We start from the raw sequence: 17,897 nt of genomic DNA, 5'->3' as shown, positions 1-17,897 counted from the left end.
AGGACTGAGAGCTTTTTGTTTTGTAGCACACGTTGCCCAAAGCCTAACAATGACATCTGCAACGCGTGCAGCTTGTATATCAGCAGGCCCCTCCCGTTTCCTCCACGCAGTCACGTCGGGGCAGCGGGACAAGGCGACCACAACTTGCCCCTTTCAGCGCCAGCAAACCCGCTCTGCGGCGACGGTTACTGCGAGGAGCTGCTTCTTGGCTCCTGCCCACCCCAGCTCCGCCAGACACCGCCGGGCTGCACGTTGTCGCGGGCCCGGCGGCGGCAAGCACCCGCGCCTCCGGCCGCCCCTCACGGGCCCCCGCCAGGGGAGGGCGCCTCCCCCGGGCAGCGGCACAGCCAGCCCGCCAGGCCCGCGGCAGGGAGCACCCGGGCAGCGGCCGGAGACACTCGCAGCCAGCGTCCCTCTTGCCATAGCCCGGCGCCGCCGCGGCCAAGGGCGAACAGAACCACCACCCGGCCCCACTAAGGGCGGGACGCCGGCGTGAGGAAAGGCCGGGCCGCGCACGCGCACAAGGACGGCGGGCCGCCGCCGCGCCTGCCCGCCTTCCTCACCCCCGCCGGGCTGCCCCCGCGCGCAAGCGCTCTCCCCGACGGCGCATCACTGCCACGGCGGCCGTCCGGCGGGAAAACACGCGGGTGCGCCGCCCGGGCCCCCAGCCTGCAGCGGGCTCGCGGGCTATTCGTTCCCGCCCCGCCTCACGCCGTCCCCCACGCGCATGCGCCACGTGCGCTGTTTCCTTGGCAGCCGCGATTGTTTTCGGCAAAACCACCGGCGCGGCGGGGGGGGGGCGCGCGGGGCGAGACCACTGGCGGGGGGAGGCGGGGCGGCGGCAGCCGGCTGTCCGCGTCGCTGCCACGGAGGCCGGACGGGGCCGACGTGAGTGATGCCCTCGCTCTGCGGAGGCGCGGCAGGCGGGAGGGTGCGGGGCCGCGTCAGGCTGCGCCCGCGCCTCGGGCAGGGAGGCCGCGTACGGCCGGGGTCCCGCCGCGCGCTGCCGCCGCTCGTCCCGCCGCGCGGCCCCGGGGGCGGGCAGGCTGGGGCACGCCTCCGCGCCGCTGCTCCCTCCCCCGGCCCCCCTTCCCCCGTGCCCACCCGCCCCTTTCCCGCCGGCGGCTGCTTCCGCCGCCCGGGGCGGGGGGCGCAGCCGGGGGCTCGGTGGCCGTTACGCAGAGCGCGCGGTGGCGCGGCCGTTGGCGCGGGGCAGCGCCCGGGGACCGGCCTGTGGCGCGCGGAGTGGGGGGGGGGGTGGGGGGGGCGGCTCTGTCGGGGCGCCGGGAGCGCGGGGACGCGCCGGGGAGCAGCGGGATCGGGCCCCGCACCTCGCGGGGCTGCTCAGAGTAACCCGGGGTTAGGGCGGCCGGCCCGGGGAGGCGCCTGCCGTCTCCTGGTCTCGGCGCCCCGCCGTGGCACGGAGCAGCGCCGCGTGAAGCCGCGATCCCTTGCTGAGTTCCTGCCGCCCCCCCCCCCCCCCCCCGCTCGGTACAAGCTGTGTTGTAGTTTCCTCCGGCGAGGCTGCACGGTCAGTTCGTGCCCGCGGCACGGGAAGGTACAGCCCTTCTCCGTGCCTGACGTGTCAAGCCCCAGAGCAGCGATGCCTCCCTTGCGTGCGGAACGTGCATCTGCACATTAAATGCAATTAATCTCATCGGTTAGTCCAGTTGCAGCGTGTGCTGGGAACGTTGCTTTGTATCTTTGCTGCTCATCATCATTCCTCTATGCAAAGCAAAATGCCGCTTTGGAAATTAAAATAGTTGGGGTGGTCTCTTGATGAGAACCCAGTATGATCTAAGATAAGGCAGATACTTAAAAAGTCGTAAACACTGAAAGTCGGCTGTATTTCCTTATACAGAAATAAAGTCCATAACTTTGTCATGAGGGCAGACAAGAGACTTTCTTGACCTTCTGACCAACGAAGGGTGCAAAATCTTTGGGGAAAAAAACCCAGTAGTTACTCTTTTTGGTACCTTACAATTAGGAAACTCAGATGGGTAGTGCTTTTTTAACATCCTTTTAAATTAATGCGAACGCCAGGTTTTTATGGGCCCATCTAAACTGGTAGAAAGCCACTGCACTTATGGCAGTGTGTGTTTGATAAGCAAGTATATAGGTATTTGCACAGTAACGATAATGCTGTCTGTCAGTTTTCTGGGCTTAAATACTGAATTTTCATGAATAAAACCAGATTGGGTTTTGATGTCACATTTATCATTAGTGAAGAGGAACGGGTTTGACTCAGTGTTATTTTGCTGTATAATTCTGAGTGAAAGCTTTTTGAGATCTCAAAGTCATGATACCTGCAGATAGCTGAATTACAAACCTAGTAAAACCCAAGATTTTCCACTATGATGATGGATCTCATCTGAGAGATGGGAACAAGGCCTGACGTTATACTTGTTTGGAGCCACTGAAGATTTATATTCACTGTGATAAAATCAAAATGAGGAATTTAGTTTATGAAAATCCTGAAGTGTGCAATTATATTTTGTCAACTTGTTTTCCTAAATGATCCTAGTTAGGTGGGAAATTTGTCACTTCACATTCTGTAGTACAGATTCTGGATGTTCTGCTTCATTATAGTATCGGTTTGATTTTTTTAAAAACAATTTTTTTTCGGTGGCACTGGTATTGGTGTTGTGATCAATAGGAGTGTTTTTTGTGACTAGTGAGCTTTGTGGTATGTTTTGCACAGAGAGTTCCTGTTTTATGGACACAGAATATAGCAACTAACTACTGTAAAATATTGTGAAAAGAGCAAGAATTTAATTTAGAATCACATTTATAAATATAGTTGCGATATTAGATAAGAGCAAATTAGATTATTTTCCGGAAGGTACATAGTAATTCTTGGAAGTCTGGGCTTCATGATTTTGTTTTCATGGTTATTCCTGATGGCTGAAATATGCCACTGTTCCCAGTATTTTTGTCATTCCTGGATTGCTTTAGTTAACATGGAAGAGATCAAGTCTGATCGGGCAAAAATGAATCTTCCAAGATTAATCTTAGTGATAACTGAGTTTATTCAGACTGGGGCACTGTGGTTGGTGAATTCTAATATACAATTAAATCTCTTCTATTTTAAGGTGAGATTACACTGAGTAAACAGCCTTGTTCTTATTCTTGTTGATTAATGATCTATATTTACACAAGTCTAATAGTTGCTTTAATGTATCATGTCAAAGGTCATGTAATTCAAAATTGGAAATGTATATAGAATAACAGCACCATCATCAGAGTGTTTTATATCTTAATTTTATTGCTACAAGAGGACAGACTTTTGCTGCATAAATAGAGGTAAACAGAAAAGTATGCACTTGTAAATTTGGCAAATTATGCATTTTACAGAGTGCTGGTAGACATGACGTGAACCAAGCTTTTGCTTTGGAAAGGTGTTTGTTCCATTATAGCAAAAGTATCTGCAAAACTAATTTAGTTATAGTTTGTTTTGTTGTGTGATTTATTTAACCTTTGACCATAAAATTGTTTCCATACTTGGAACAGGTATGCACTTTTACTGATGTTGCTTTTGTGTTCTGTATTGTCTCATATTTTTTTGTTTGAAATTCAAGAGCACTTCAGCCTTTCATTTGTTGTTTGTAATTAGTTTTTCTGAAGGGTGGTTGAAATCAGTCAACTAATCATAACAGACTTTTCCATGTTCCTGCAAGCCTCAGTGAATTATTAAAGTGATAGAATCTGCTGCATTTTATAACTATAGTTTTCTACTCTTTCAAATTATAAGTATTTTCTAGCCAGCTGTGAATCAGCTACTTGAAAAGCAGCACTTAGCTGTAGCACTTTTAAAACAGCCTTTTGGTATAACTCTAAATTGCAAAAGCAGATTTATTTTTCATTAATATTTTCTGTTTAAATTTCTTGTAAGAAGTATTATTTTTAACTGTTACTGCTTTAGTTCTGACAGTAAAGCTTTGCTTTATGAGTCAAAACATTTTAGTGAAAATACTGCTACCTTGTCAGTGACATGATGAAGCATATTACAAAACAAAACATTTTTTTGTTCCTGTGCAGTCCCTTCTGGTCATCCTTGCTCATTTCAAACATCCTGAAATTGTCGGATACTTAATGTAAACGGTTGGCTTAACACATGAAATAAACAAACAAACCACACCTGGCAATTGACTAAACGCTTCTATAATCCCAAACCAACCCTGATGCTTTGCCTTTCGGTTTTTTCTTGGTTTGGTTTGGCTAGTCAGCAGGCCAAACTACTGTAACAAATGTGAAAAGACCTGAAAGGATGTAGCCTGTAGGGGACAGACAAGCAGCAAGTAATACTGTGAAAGAAAGATGAGGGAGATCTGAGGGTATAGTAGCGCAGATGATTGGGAATATAAGCACAGCCCTGGCTCTTTCCTGTACTGCTAAGATGTGTGTGCCCAGGAGTGATTTTTAGCGTCAAGGCCAAGTGGTATGTTTGGCCCACTTTAATGTTACTAAACTTTCTTAGCCCCAAATCAGAGTGGCCACATGAAAACTGCCTATTAATTATAATCCATACTAACTCCTAAACTGTACCCAGGAATTGCTTGGGTGAGTGTTGGATGGCTTGGACCAAAATGGTGCCAAGGATAATACAACCATATAGCCTGGCAGTATTTAATGCTATGTCTTAATTTTTTAGGATAGATGTAGTCAGGATGCGCCGTGAATGTGAGAGTTAATGGTGTCTTAACAGGAGGTGTCACCTAGGGAGACCTTGGAGCTATTGCCCGATGGGCTGCTGGGGAGATGGGTACCATAGCTCATTGCATTGAAGGCTAAGGGGAGCATAACACATTCATAGAAGGCTGGGTTTCATTAGTTCCACTGTTTACAAAACAGCTTTTTGTATTAAAGTTTTTTGTAAGACATTCTGAATTTTCTTGATGAGAAGATAAAGTTGTGTAATATTTTTATTTGCCTTCAAGCTTTGTTTAGATTGCATTTGCCGGCTTTTCTCCGCAGCCGGAAGGGCCTAACTTTTTTTTTTTTTTTTTTTTTTGAGAAATGAGTTTCATGTAATTGCTTGTCTGCTTTATATAAAATACAAACGCTTTATGTAAACATAAATATTTAGAGATAAAGTTAGATTTGCTGGCAGGTATTAATCTTTGCATTGAAAGCTATCAGCAGCTACAATTTGACTTCCTTGATGATGCTGTCAGGATAGGAACCTGATTAGAAAGGCTTCAGTATAAATGGCTTCATGTTTAAATAAACTGTAGGGTTTTTTAGAAGACCGGAGGACTACAGTACTGAAGTATTTGGCTATTGCCCAGAAATCTATAGCTAATTAAACTGCTGTAGTGCTGGGTTTTATTTACTCTCAAATAACAAATATCAGATAGACGCTAAGAATCCTGAGCTGAGATTTGATGGCAGAGAACTTCTAATACTTCAGACAAAGAGTCTAGAAATAAATATTTCCCTAAAAGAGCTGTACTCATCCTTGATATTAATTAGCATGCATTTAATTGTTAGCGTCAAGTCTATGTACCCGTTATGTTAATGAAAGTTGTTAATTACTTTAAATAGAATGGTGGATTCTGAGGAAGAAGCAGCTGGTGTATTGAGCTACTTCTAACTGAGGGCTGAAAATGCCAGCAGGTAAGAATACTTCGTGTTTGATTTCCAATACATATTTCATAGTCAGAACTACATGCAAATGATAGGAGTTACTTCTGTCTATACATTTTTAATGCTGCATTGGGTCTGTTTTAAGTCCATGTTTATACCTGATTTACGAAGTGTTGGGTCTTTTTATTTTATTTTAAATCTGGGGGCTTTTGTAAAAATTGTAATGACGATGGAAAAGATGCCATAGATGAGGATTCAACAGCCTTTTTCAGTGGTGTGCCAGATTGCGTTTTTAATTCTTTAGCTACAAATTTAGCATTACCTCATGGGGGGCTAGGATACCTAATGCTTCAAGGGTTAAAATGCTGCTGATAGCAGTATCATGATTCACAAAAAGGCAGAGACTCTCAGCTCCAGCTGATTTTGGATCCATGCATGCTCCTGCCTCTTACAGATCTTTCTGGGAGTGTTGCTCCTTTGGGTTCCAGACTAGGCAGGAACTCAGAGCTGCTCCTTCTCCTGAAGACAGTGTGTCACATCAGTGTGCTACTGTTCATTAACAGTAAGGGCAATAATTTGTCCTCTGCTTTGGCTAGTCCCAGTTTTATGCTGATCCTGTATAGTGTGCTCTTTGAAACATGCTTTCTTTAGGAAACAGTGGATGATGGCGACTTCAGCAGCAAAATAGCCTGGCGTGTTTGTACAATGCTGCTGAGTTATCGTTGTGTAGTTTACTTTGTCAGTGGAAATTCTTAACTGAGTGCTAAGCAAATTTCTTGGTAAATTTACCCTGATGAAATAGTTCTTGTCCTTTGCAATTTTAGAGCATGAATAGGCACTTCTTTAGCAATGGTGATTACTGAGCTAGTGAATCATACACTATTTGCAGTTGAAAGTGAGGCAAAGGCAAAAACCAAAGTCCGCTTTGAGGAAATCTTCAGACGTCATGCTGGCCTAACAGACGCAAAGAAATCAAAGAAAAAGAAGTTTCACTCTGAAGAGAGCATTGTGGTGAGTTTGAACACATGCAAGCTTTGGTTGCCTTCCTTAATGGAAAAAAGATCAGGAAAATGTACTGTAGAAAGGAGATGTAAGGATTAAAAAAAAAAAAAAAAAGTGTACCATGTATTTCTATATATATTCTTTGGTTTTGATGTAGCTTTTATTTGTTGTTTGTGTACCAGCAATGCATCTTTGTTATTTGGAGATATGCCAAAATTACGTAGAATTTAATACTGGTACAAAGAAAGTGGTACATGCAGGCATGCACTCTATTTAAAGTCTGCCAGTATTTTTTTTTTCGATTCACATTTTTCAGAAGTTTTAAGATTTTCAAATGCATTATTGACTTTAGTAGGAGTTTGAGTGATGGGCTAGTACAATTATGGCTGTAAAAGTATTTAATTTTGAGAGTAATAGATCTGTGTAATACATCTGTAAATTGAGAACTGTAGAGAATGTATAATAACATTAGAGATAATCATTAACTCTATTCCATTTCCTAAAAATTACTGGTGTAAGAATCTGGTGTAAGAATAAGAATTTACAAACATTATTAAACAATGTTTGAAACGTTTTTTTTTTCAATTTGATCTCAGTAATCAGCATATTTCTGCATGTGCTGAGCTTTGTGTCTGATTTGTTGGTCCTGTGTTTATATGTCTACTTAGTCTGTACACATGTATAAAGATATGTTTTAAAGATTTTTGCCTTAGCTTGTGTCTTGCAGGTTAGAAATGATTCTATCACCTGACCTTATGGTTAGATGACGTTTTTGTTTGTGGCATATCTCATTGAAAGAGTCTGTGAGTCATGGTTCATATTGTAGCTTTTTTTTCTGAACAGAAGAATAAATGCTTGAATCCTATGTATACCAATTACTGACTTACAATGTTTGGAATTTCAAAAGAAAGCAATCTCCTTAAAAGACAAATGTTCTGGTTTTTTATTTTCCTCCTGTTAGCTTTTGTATTTGCAGTCTTTTTTTTCTTACAGTTGCATCTGTACCAGATGCTGGAAGTGAATGTTCATTCTTTAACATTCATTTAAGACAGAGGAGTTTTATTTCATATAATATCAGAATGCTACATGTATTATATATAAGTATGTTTGGAATGGTTATATTAAACTAATATGGTTATGCTGAATAATTTTGTCTTTAGATTGACAATTTGAAGTTGATATTTTTGTGGTGTTTTTTTGATTTTGCATTCTTTGAAGTATATGGTATTTAGTCAATAGTCTATACAAAGAATCAATGTGATGTCTAAAATATAGCATAGAAAACTTAGAGGGTGTTTTCTTTTTTTGCTGGCATATGTGTAAGTGCAAGACTAAATTCTTCCTTGGTTAGGTTTACTTTTTTGACAAAATGTGAGCTTTTAAACCTATACTTTTATAAGTATTTCTGAGCACATCGTTGTATGCTGACATGCAACTATATCTTACTAACAAATATTTTAAGCTTGTTTTGGTTTTAAATTTGTTTTCCATTCCAGAAGTCTCTGATGGAAAAAGCTAGTGTTTTGGAATTACCTAGAAATGCTTAAAATCACAATGAACTGAATCAAAAGTTAGTGGTATGCACACAAATTAAGAAATGTTTTTGGAATCCGTGTGGAAGTCTAACGTTCTGGTTTTGTTGAAACCATAGATTTTTACCAATCAAAGCACCAAAAAATTAAGGACTCGAGGAGAACATGTATTGAAACTTCATACTGATGGTTTTGAATGGTCACTTCCTTAAAGTGTGGCAAAGTTGCAAGAGCTCAGGCTGGTATTTTCCATGCTGGTTGCATTCAAGTAGAAATTTCTGTAAAAGCTTCAGTAAATAACCAGTCATTTCTTTGTAAGAAATAAATGTGTGGGAGGGGAGGAGGAGGAGGTAGATGGAGCAGGTTGGCTGATTTTATTCTAGTTTTCTTCACTTTATATAAGTTAACTATATAGATTATGAACATATCTTGATACAAGGTGAAATTTATCACTGGTGGTTGTCTTTGTGTCACGTACGTGTCATAAATGATCTCCCGGGTTTGATCAGAAACCTGGTAATGGTTGAGAGCATATTTCCACTGGTAATGTTTCAGTCTGCTTCTTCCTTTTGTCTTTACTGAACTAATCGTTTCTTAGATTAATAAAACCTTTTCCCTCATAGTCCACTGTTGAATTGAAACCTGAATTCTGGAGCTGCAGGAGGTTACTGTGACTTTAAATGACAGAACTGAGGGTGAGGAGGTTTAGTGCCTGTTTGCCTGCTCCACCCTGTGTACTCATTGCCTGGAGAGGAGGGAAGAGCCTGACTGGAAGAGGAAAGGCTGGTCAGTAGGGCAGGATGTGTCTGAAGTCACAGCTGATAGGAATGAGGGGATTGTAGTGGAGGTGGACATCAGCTGTGGGCAGGGAAAGGTCTGCTGTGTTGTTCAGTAGCCACAGGTGCATTGAGTATGAGGCCTGAAGGCATGGCTGGAAAACCAAGCAATTGAGACAGAGAAAGTGAATTTGCTAGTATCCCTCCCAGGACTAAGGGTCACTATATTTATTTTTTGCCAGTTGTGCCTCATATTACAAGTTGTTAGAATGGGGCAAGTCTCAGACTGTGCAATGCTGAGGCTATTTTGCCTAGATAGATTAATGTGTCTAAAGTCAGCACGAAGATGATTGAGTTTATTTGGCTCAATCTAAATTTCATTGTAGAAAAGAGGATGCTTAACTCAGAACATGTCAGTGAATTTTTCTACCAGGTGAAAAGTAAGATCCCTTCATGGAGGCAAGAATTTCTTCCCTGGACTGTAGTCTGACCAGGTTACAATATGGGGATGGCCATGCATTCATAGCTAAGGTTTTGTATTCAAGGCAAGACTGCAACAGATTTATCCATTTGAAGTTTTTTACTTCCTACCTCACCGAGTCCACCCCTTCCCTCTCTTCATAAGGCCCTGGATGACAAGTTGGGGGCTGGAGTTTTATTAGGGTACAGGTAATAGGAGTCAATCTCAAGGCTCAAGAATTCACATATTCTTTGGAGTAAGATAGAAGTTTCACAGGTTTCTTCTGACTAATTCAGCACTTCAGCTTCTATCTTAAATGTAAAATACAGCCTATGGAGATTTGAGGTTGTAGAATTTTCCCGGGGTCTTTTTTGTAGCCCCTTTTTTTCTATAAGCTGACAGGCATTGAATAATTGTTGAGATTTCTACTGGGGTTTAGACCTTTATTTCTTACATTTCAAATAGGAGAACTGCTAATAGTTGACTATATACTTGACCTAAAATTTTCTCAATGTTTTCTTTTAAAATGTGGTGAAACTTCTCCAAGCTTGTGCTATCTGTACATTAAAGTTCTTCTAGCTTTGAGCATCTACATTTTGTAGTCTTATATGTGCAATGGCAGTAAAATTGGTTCCCTAGTGCATTACAATTTTCTTAAACATCACACCCAACGAGCCAGTATCACAATTACATTCGTTTTCAGTTCAGTTGTAAGTCATCTTTTACAACCAGTATATATCATCCCTTCAGTGGGCTGGAGCGTCCATTCTGATTTTTCAATGTCTGCCTGTATTATGGGAAGAAGTTCAGGTACATCTGTAAATCTGGTTATCTGAGTTTCAAGAAACTCTGGGCAAAATCACTTGATGTATTTCCAGGTTCCACTCATGCATATTTGAGAAGCCTTTTTAAAAAAGATTATTAGGCGTTGTCCTTGCTGCCAGCTTGGGAACACAAATGGCAAATGACGTGACTTGGGGTTGGCTCATTGTGCTACAAGCCCTGTGTGTTAGCCCACCTGTGTGCATCTTGGCAGGCACACATCTCTGGCTCCTATCAAGCCAGTAGTGCTGGTTTGTTGTCATGGTGGAGCGCTTCATCTGCCCTGGTGTTGTAATGTGGCCACGGAGCTGTTTTGAAAAAAGAATCCTTCCTCTTTGTTCCCTGTTTTAAGCAGAGGAGGGTCAGGTTCAGGTCAGCAACCCTGTGCCTGGAGTTACTCCAGAGACAGGCCTATCCTCTGAGCTGCTTTTCCAGCCTAACTGCTTTTTCTAAGTTCAGGTGTGTTTATATATAGACAATTGTTCTTTGTTGATCTCTCTCAGTCCTGCTTTTCAGACAGAGAATCTATACTGGTATCCTTGCCACTGCCTGAGACCTAATCTGATGGGTTTTATGAGCCTCTTGGCTTTTACTTTATCATTTTGTGACTCCCTCCCACTTCTCTCTCAGTTTAATTACATCATGTAATTACAACACATAGAAAAAACAGCCTGAGTTAAGATCATACAGGCTGTGTATCTGAGGAATTTGTTTGAATTGCTGAAGCAATTTTATGCTGCCTGCAGTAGCTATTAATGTTCCTGGAATGTGCTGTAGTTTGAGATTGTGTTTTATTTCATTATGAGGATATTCTGTATTGTTTTCCTATAAGTAAATCTGCTATAATTAAGTGACTGTGTGCTACTACTATTCATGGCACATATTTGTGGGCTTATGTTTTGGTTTATGGGCATAATAAGTAACAAGTTCTAGTAAATATTTCAAGCAAGTTTTTGCAATAGCTAGGTTTCTTTGAGGAAATGATTCTTGAGTATCAGAGTTATTTTAGAAACTCCTTAACAGGTCAAAGTTCAGGGCTTTTTGTTTAGGATTTCTCAAAGAATTCTGCTTCATGGCCTTAATCCATTAATGTTCTATCAAAGGCAAAAATCAGCATGACCTTAACTGTTTGTCACTGTTCAGTCTTAATTGCCAGTGTTTTAACCTTCGTTCCTTATAATCTGCAGTTAAAAGCTATTAGTAGAAATGCAGATAAGGAAGTGGACAATCTATTAGAAAGCATTATTTTGTGTTTTTTTTATCAAAGCTTATCGCTTTATCTTTTTTATGCCCCTTACTTGATGCTGTATTTCAAGTTACTTATATGAAATCTTCCACATCCGCTTAAGTCGTTGACTTATGAATAAAGGGGATGTTACTGGTCTATTTAAGCAAGTCAGTGATTGAAGGTACAGAGACAGGTTTTTTTCATTATTTGATACTGAGATAATTTAAACTATGTTTAGACATAGGATGCTAAAAATAAAAATACCTACTGAAAAGATGTATGAATGGCTTTAGATTTTTTTCTGATGTATTAGATAACCATACTTGCATAAATTTCTAGACACTTTTTTAACTCATACTTTATTAGAGCAGTGTTTAATATGTAGTATTAGTAAGTCTAGTGCATCTTTAAGCTTTGTCTCTAGTTTCAGGTGTCAGCTTTTATTTCTGTGTTGAACTGTCTTGGTGTATTTTTCTTGTCCCACTGCTTTTATTTGACCATTTTCCTGTAAAAATAGGAAACTAGCTTGATTTTTTTCTCTTTTTTTTTTCTCATATACTTCAAACTTTGTTTTTCCCCACTTCTCCTTGTTCAATACCTGTAATTCTTCCCTTGCTGTCCATGTTCGCTCTTCAGATATGAATAAAACAAGGTAGTGATGAAAGTTTGCAGGCTCACATAAATGAGGCCATACAGTAGAGAGGCAGATGACTTGTACATTGTGTGTTCTCTTATTTCTAGTCATGGAATATTATTTTTGCAGGTGGGCATTTTTAAGTCAGGCTACATCCTCCAAAGCATGATGCCGTTGCACCTTTCATCCTCTGTCTTTTCTTCCTGTAAGCTTGTAAAGGTGATCACTTATTAAACATATTGTCCCTTTTGAAAAATGTTTGAGACAAATAAGTTTCTATAAATGGGAGAAGTATACCAGCTAGAAGGGGAAGATGTCTGTGTTTATTGACAGAAGAAGACAGTCTTGGCAAAAAGATTGTATGTGGATGTCTATATTTTCTCCAGCATTTTATTTGCTTTCTTTGTGTTTTAAAGTCTCTTTTCTAATGTTTCATGTGGTGACTCTGGAGGGTTTTATTTAAGACAACGGAGTAAATGGACCTCAGCGACTTTATAGAAGTTCTGTTAAGAAAGAGATCTGTGTGTTGAGTTCCTTACAGAATTAGGTCTTAGTTACTTGCTGTGGTGTTTGGAGTTATCATATAATCATAGGATAGTTTGGGTTGGAAGGGACCTTTAAAGGTCGTCTAGTCCAATCCCTTGCAGTGAAGAGGGACATCTTCAGCTAGATCAGGTTGCTCAGAGCCTCGTCCAACATCACCTTGAATGTTTCCAGGAATGGGGCTTTATGACTTGTAGTAATCACGAATAGAAATCTGAAGGAGAGGGAAAAGTTTACAATGCATTTTCTAAAAAAACAGCAAAAATTGATGGGAGGAGTGCATTAGCTGCAGTTTATCTTTGTTTTTTCTGCTAGACTGGTCTTTAGATTAACTCTTTGTCATTCTACTAAGAACAATGTGGTGAGGTATTTTTTTCAACTTCATGCTTTTAATTTATTCTTAAGAAAAGTCTTAATGGAAATCTGGTTTTCAGTTTTAGCACTTTTTGGTATAATTTCATTGCCAAACTTTGGCAAGGAACTTTCAGTAACGGAGACTACAAACAACTGCACTTGAAGTCTGTCTCTAATTTGCATTTTAAATGGATGGAAATGCTTGATTTTGTGCTGCATGTAATCTTCAAGTCTTCCATAATCTAAAGCATTGGCATATCTTTATGGAGTAGACTTGTTGATTTCTTTTTTTACTGGATGTACATGAAAGTAATTTAAAAACTATTATTTAAAAAATATAAAAAATTAAGTGCCCAAACTCAGTATGTTGGTTGTTTTTTTCAGTATGAATTTTCTGTTCCCTTTCAATCTGTCACTTGTTACTTTTAAAAAATTAAATAACTAGATCTTTGATTTCATTTTACTTTGTGTAATGCTGAAGAAATAACAGAAATTGCTATGTTTATCCTTAACATAATGTTTAGTACAAGTATGTTTTATGTTCTTCTCATTTATAGCTTGACACCTTTAAAAGTAATATTGATCTAGCTAAGGAAAGTGTGACTGATGAAGCAATTATAAACAACACATATCATCCCGAGGAAGAGAGTCCCCGATTTACAAAAAATAAACTGAGAGAGAAAGCCTCAATTGCAGAAAAAATAAATAATGATATTGTTAGTGGAGAGGAGAACAAGCAACCAAAGTCTAACAAGAAGAAAAAGAAACCACTGTTACAAGAACAATTTAATGAGGAGGAAAATTTACATGAAGCTAAATTGGAGAGTTTTGAGAAAAAGATTAATGATTTTCCAAAGAAGAAAACAAAAAGTAAATCACAAACAGATGTACCTCATCAAGAATGTGATAGAAAGATTAAAAAATCCTTGACTGAAGTGAGAAACGTAACTGAATTAGAAGAGGAAGAAGAGCTAATTCGAGCCTATCAGCTGCATGTGGCTGAGGATGAAGCAAATGCAATTAAAAAGAAAATAAGAATGAAACTTAAAGAACAGATGTCTGAATTTACGTCCACTGTTCAAAGCCATGAAGTTGTGTTGAACAATGAAGTGGGCAAAAAGAAGAAAAAGAAGAAAGAAATAGCAGTTTTAAGTGAAGCTGAAACAAGGTACCATGATAAAGTATATACCATGTGTCTGTGAATCTTAAGCTAAATGTTTAATTTGGTTTTAAGATAGGCAGAAGCTTTCTGATAAACTGTACATATTTTCTAAGTGATGAACTGGATGATTCTGTTATGAAAAAATATTACCAAATACTTTTTCAAAAATGCTGTTAAGATTAATATTTAACTCACAGATTCTTTTTAACTTTAAAAATAATATATCCTGCATTACTATCTGATGTTTATTTTGTGTGGAGCTCACTCTTAACTAACTTAAGGTAATTTTGTGCGTGTTTTTTTAGTGATGAGCGGTGGCCCTGATCCAACAGAAGAGTATTAGCTTAGATCTGTTCACATGAATGGTTCTGCAGTTATCTGGAAATCAGGGGGAAATGAAGGGAGGGGAGAGAAATGAAAAAGGCAAGACACTAATTTAAAGGGTGTATGTTAATTTTTTGAGATGATGAGTTGCAGAACTAAAGAGGAAATTTCAAGTGGATTAATAATGGTAATGAGCTATTGTATCCATATATGCAGTAGAATGCAACTGCTGACAGTAATGCATTACATTGCAGTGCAATGTCCCTTTCTGAGCTACAGCATCATCCAGCAGAAAATTGCAATGAAAATCAGTCACTGAAAAGACTGTCTACATCAGGACAGAAACTTGAGGAAAGCATGGAAAAACAGAAACCTAAAGCAAAGAAGGGTAAAAAGAAAGCCAGAAAAGGTCTGCCAACAAAATGTTTGAATTATTTGCTGCTTTGCTGCTTTATGCAAGCTTTTTTTTCTTTTCTTTTTTTTTTTTTTTTTTACTGCTACAGAAATATTTGTTCGTAGTAGTAACACAGTAACAAATGATTGAGCTGTTGACTTAGGTTTCTGTAGTTACTTAATTGTATTTTTGTTCTTCCAGTTCTGAGGCTAATTTGTAAGGAAACTTACTTGATGTATCAATCTAAAATCTTGAGAGTTCATTTACTGTAAATAGTTTTGAGATTGATAAATAGTTTTTAAAAAATGGGTTTTTTTAAGCATAATATAATACTATATACCACCTTTACAGTATATTCCTTAGATGCATATTGTCTTTTTATATTTTATTTATATTGTGGAGGCCAAAATAAGAAATTAGTTTAAAAAATTGAGATCACAGAAATTGAAGAGGATTAAGTCTTTTGATATCTATTAAGTATGATGGTCTCACTGTAACTTGTAAATAGGAAGTTCTGAAAACTATTTGGTAAATTCAGGGAAAATGAACAAGGAGAAAGCATCAGTTTCTGCTTATCTTGGTTTTTAAATTTTCCTTAAAAAAAACACAAAATGGACAAAACCTACTACAGGCTGTAGTCCAGAACAGGATATTGAACTATGGATTTTAAGTCATTGTGGCACAGAAGAATCTGTCAATCAAGAGGAGGAACACCTCTGATTTTAAGCAAAAATGTAAATAGGAATGGATTATTTTAATAGATATCCATTTGTATGTTCATACATGTTGAAAATGCTGCAAATTTGGTAATTTTATTTTAATCTATTACATAAAGAACATGTTAAATATTATTACTTTACTATTGATTGCCAAGACAATACCGAGCATTTTTACCTCTTTAAACTGTCACTAGTAGAACACAGTAAACTCTGTTTACTTTGTTCCTATTTCCAGAAGAAAACACAGAAATTGCTGCAGAAAATGACGAGGAAATGAAGAATTCGGAAACTCAGTCTAAATTTGGTTTTGATGATGATCTTGTGTTAGGAGTTTATATCCATCGATCTGATCAACTTAAAACTGATCTCCTGGTATTTCATCCCATGGTTAAAATCCACATTGTTGATCAGAGAAGTGGCTTATATGTCAAGAAAGACCACAGGTAACTTTTAAAAAACTTATTTCTATTATCAGTGATTACTATAAATACATAGATCCTTCCCTAAAAAATTAAATATGACAATGAAAATAATGCTACATTTTAAGCTTTAGAGGTCATTCATTAGTTTCTACATCTATGATAATGCATATATACGCCTACAGTAAATGAGGGTGATATTTTTCTTTTGAGCACTTTTAAATGCTCTATGCTGCTGTATTGCTCTCAAGTCCCCGTATTTACAGCAAAGTTCATTCTGTATTGTTCCCAGAGAGAAAGCTTCCTACATCTCATAAATATGTAGAAGCTAAGATAAGAATAAGTAAGCAAAACCCTGTAGCATAGTTTCTGCCTTTTCTTTTTTATAAAAGAACTTTTAAAATCCTGAAATGAAGTTTAGTTGTTCATATTTCTAATCAATTCACTTACTTGCTTTTACTGTCTTTATGCATAATTTTCCTGAAAAACAAATTTTAACAGTGTTTATGCAGTAGACTCTGCCGCGATCATTACGTATAAATTTGGTAATAGTAACTTGATAGTTAGGATTTTGAACCTTAGCATTTCTTTGAACTGTAGCATCTATATATATTGCAAACTGTCTTAAATTTTGGGTGGTTTTAGAAATGTTTTTCTAAAATCAAACAAATGGTATCTTGTTTGTCTCTTTGCTTTGAGTAATTGAATAATACTGTTTTGTTTGAGTTGTGGTTTTTTTAAGGCACTATAGCAATTATAACTGTTGGGAAATTTTCAAACAGCAAGAGGAAAGTTTCATCTTATTATGAGCAAGAACAAATAGAGCACATTCTTCCTATTATGACCCAACCATATGACTTCAGACAGTGTAAATCAACGGTTCCAGAATGGGAGGAGCAAGTCATATTTAATGAGCGTTTTAGTTATTTTATTCAAAACACGGAAGAAAGCCCTCTGGTAATCCTGTTTTTTGAGGTGAGGTTAAATATTTTACATCCAATTTATGCATGTTATGATTTTCTGTTTGTTTCTTCAACAGCATATATTTGACTGATTTGGATGTTTTTGTTCAGTTATATTGGGTTAATAGCATAGTCTTAAGATACAGAATTCAATGGACATACCAAAATGTGGTATTGGTAGTTGCTAATACTAGCAAACATTTTTTAATAGCAAAAAAACCCCAAACCAACAAAAACCAAAACCCCCAAACAAACGCAAACTGCTTTGCTAGTAGTAAGGAGGATTTCTTATTAAATCACTGTCAGACATCTGGGAAAGGCTGGTAACATTGCTCCAGATCAGGAGCGATGGCACCATGTACAAAGGATATAACTTCTTACTTTTTCACATTCTTGAAATCTGAAAAGAAGCTTAAGTACCAGAAACTTAAAGATGGAGTTTGCCTGCTTGCAGCAACACCTCTTTTCCCTTGTACCAACGAGCAAGCTATTTGCTTTTTTGTCCACTAACATTTTAGACGTCTACTCCTCTCCTGTTCTTCACAAAGTAGTTATTAATGTGTCCTCCAATACATTTTTTCTTTAAAAGAAAATTTGTAAGATATGTATTCAACGTGATTTTGAGCTTTAGTATTTCAATATTTGTAAAGAGAGATTCTATAGCAGGGGTCCTCAAACTACGGCCCACAGGCTGGATACGGCCCCCAGGGTCCTCAGTCCGGCCCCCGGTATTTACAGAACTCCCCTGCCCCACACCCGCCAGGGGTTGGGGAGGGGGAAACCAAGCAGCCGCAGATGGCTGCCTGCCGCTGCATCCGCGCGCTGGCCCCCTGGTTAAACATTTTGAGGACCCCTGTTCTATAGTAACCTGAAAATGGAAACCTAATACAGGAAATATTTTTCATTCCTTGTTTTTTATATTTCAAATAGATTGTATATATGATATCACTGTATGTTTCTATATGTTCTGTGATATTCAT

At 39.1% G+C, this 17,897-nt stretch overlaps 1 protein-coding gene across 2 annotated transcripts in view; it reads left to right on the top strand.

The window, feature by feature from the left end:
- Positions 1–536: 536 nt before the first annotated feature.
- AHI1 (Abelson helper integration site 1) overlaps positions 537–17,897 on the top strand; it is a 96,874-nt gene continuing 79,513 nt past the window's right edge. The window contains exons 1-7 of one of the 2 annotated variants that reach the window (XM_055810656.1): positions 537–888; positions 5,545–5,616; positions 6,476–6,597; positions 13,495–14,105; positions 14,678–14,832; positions 15,772–15,979; positions 16,738–16,930. In XM_055810656.1, coding sequence (XP_055666631.1) covers positions 5,607–5,616; positions 6,476–6,597; positions 13,495–14,105; positions 14,678–14,832; positions 15,772–15,979; positions 16,738–16,930 — 1,299 coding nt within the window. In that variant the 5' untranslated portion in view covers positions 537–888; positions 5,545–5,606. Of the gene's footprint in view, positions 889–1,260; positions 1,661–5,544; positions 5,617–6,475; positions 6,598–13,494; positions 14,106–14,677; positions 14,833–15,771; positions 15,980–16,737; positions 16,931–17,897 lie in introns of those variants that run through there. The other variant, XM_055810657.1, reaches the window with a different exon arrangement.

This window comes from Falco peregrinus, chromosome 7 (genome assembly GCF_023634155.1).
Source record: "Falco peregrinus isolate bFalPer1 chromosome 7, bFalPer1.pri, whole genome shotgun sequence".
Classification (NCBI taxonomy): Eukaryota; Metazoa; Chordata; class Aves; order Falconiformes; family Falconidae; genus Falco; species Falco peregrinus.
This window is presented reverse-complemented; position numbering and strand designations above follow the sequence as displayed.